Source organism: Saprolegnia parasitica, assembly GCF_000151545.1.
Source record: "Saprolegnia parasitica CBS 223.65 unplaced genomic scaffold supercont2.1408, whole genome shotgun sequence".
Classification (NCBI taxonomy): domain Eukaryota; phylum Oomycota; class Saprolegniomycetes; order Saprolegniales; family Saprolegniaceae; genus Saprolegnia; species Saprolegnia parasitica.
In genome coordinates, this window is record NW_012157802.1 from 1 (window position 1) to 2,034 (window position 2,034).

General features: G+C 58.3%; 1 protein-coding gene across 1 annotated transcript; it reads right to left on the reverse strand.

Moving 5' to 3' along the window:
- Positions 1-139: 139 nt before the first annotated feature.
- On the reverse strand, positions 140-1,805 carry SPRG_18715 (hypothetical protein; the record flags this gene model as incomplete). The annotated part of the gene is made up of 10 exons (XM_012358159.1): positions 140-265; positions 323-384; positions 431-656; positions 704-782; positions 831-1,006; positions 1,053-1,168; positions 1,225-1,302; positions 1,342-1,493; positions 1,545-1,587; positions 1,619-1,805. The coding sequence occupies 10 exons, from the start codon at positions 1,803-1,805 to the stop codon at positions 140-142; spliced, it is 1,245 nt and encodes a 414-aa protein (XP_012213549.1).
- Positions 1,806-2,034: the final 229 nt, after the last annotated feature.

Genomic DNA, 2,034 nt, shown 5'->3' on the forward strand with positions numbered 1-2,034 from the left:
GCAGTAAGGGGAAGGAGCTTCCACGCAGTAGTCCATCCGCTTGGACCCCTCAACGACGACGATAACGAAAGCTTACAATCAACATCATATACCATCATGCACTGTATACTGTGCACTCTGCGTACGTGACGCCGTTGGCTCACGACGAACCGTCGGCGTCGGCCAATGTCCTCTCAGCGAGACGCCGGCGGCTGCGGTCGAGGTAGACTTCCAACGCGATGAAGCCCGCGATGAGACACGTCGCGACCCACTGCCATTGCGCGACCTATGCGATCGTTGTTGCTCGACCCTGTCGAATTCTTGTAGTCGGAAGGTTGGGTACCGGAACACACGTCTTCGTGGCGTCGTCGAGCTCGTGGTAGTAGACAAGGTCGCAGTTGGGGTCTACCCATCTCGTTGTTGGTGCCTCGAGCGCATCCAAGCCTAGTACCTTTGCATGTGTTGGTGGGTTGGTCGTACGTCTGCTGGCCTCTGCAGGCGACAGGCACGGTGCAGACCGGATGCGTCGGCGGCGTCACCACCGGCATCTTGACAAAGCCCACTTGCTTGTGAGTGTCGCTCAGCAGCGTCGGCAGATGCTGGAGCACCATGGCGCCAAAGAGGATGGGCGACTGGTACATGTCGGGCACGAACGCAATGCCACCGATCTCTTTGGTCTAATAGAACATCAGACGCCACTTTCCATGTCCACTCGTGCAGGTACAAAAATGTCGTCTTCTTCGAGGACAATCTGGTGCTCGAGAATGCGGTTGATAATGCTCGTGGACTGTTGTATGCACAGCCTAGACAGCGATATCTTGTCGATCGTCGACGTGGGAAAAAAAGCGTACTGGGGGGTGGAGCCCGTCGAGACGTTGAGCGCCAACGCTGCGAGCGGCAGCGTGAGCGTCGGGAGCCCGTACCCGGCCTGGAACGAGAGCGACGGCAGCTCGTGCAGGGACACGTTGGAGCGCAGCTGCGTGAGGTTGGCCGACGCGTTGTACTCGAGCGGCGCCCACGTCACAAGCTAACACGGTTCGACATCGATACGAAGATACAGGATAGATGCTCACCGAGGTGTAAAACTCTTTGGGCAAGACGAGGCAGGGCACCTCAAAGTCCACGTGGGCGGCCCAGTACGACGACGACGGCTGCGTCAACGGCACGCCGCAGACCGTCGCGTTGTGCACTGTACCCAGGTCATGCTCGCGCTGCGATACTGCGGAGAGAGCAGTCGTATTATACCTGTAAAGGACGTTCGGCGCTTGTAGTAAAAGTCATGCACGACGTTCATCGACTCGGACCACGTCCAGTTGTCGTCCTCTGGTCGCGTGAGCGGAAGCATACTCTAGGACGTCGTACCTGGCGACGACGCAGGACGCAGCGTTGCATTCGCGGCGCCCGTCGTCGGATCCATGCCGTTGTACTGCAGCACGAGGTCGCCTGGGAGCGGCCAGCCGGCCTGCGGCGAGGACACGAGTCCCATGCCAAGAAGCCCCGACACGTTCCATCGCCTGCCCATGGATAGTGGTTCGAGACGTACATACGATGGAGAGAGCGCTTACTTTTCAAAGAGCTGGGCGTCAGCGATTTTGGCGACGACGTCCTCTGCGGCCACGGAGCCAACGCCAAGGCGCACGCGTCGTGTACGCCAACTCGTCGACGTCGGCGTAGAGGATCACGCCTCGGAAGCGCGTTGAGATCTCGAGCCGGACCACGTTTCCATTGACGGTCGCATTGACCCACGGGCTGTGGTAGCCCACGCCAAGCGCTACGTGGCAGCACGTCGCGACGGCAAGGCCGGCGAGCCAGGTTGCGCTTCCCATAGGGTACTCTATTTCTGGTCCTTATACATACACTATTTCTCGCCACAAACCTTTCACATATGATATATGACCTGCAGCAACACATATTGAAGCTTATACAAACACCAAGTGCTGCAGTCATCCGGATGGACACCCAATGATTACCAACCGAATGGGCGTATCCGGACAGCTCGCGCTTGGCACTTAGCTTCTTGTTTGTCTCCTATCCAGTCGAACGCAGCTAGAGGAA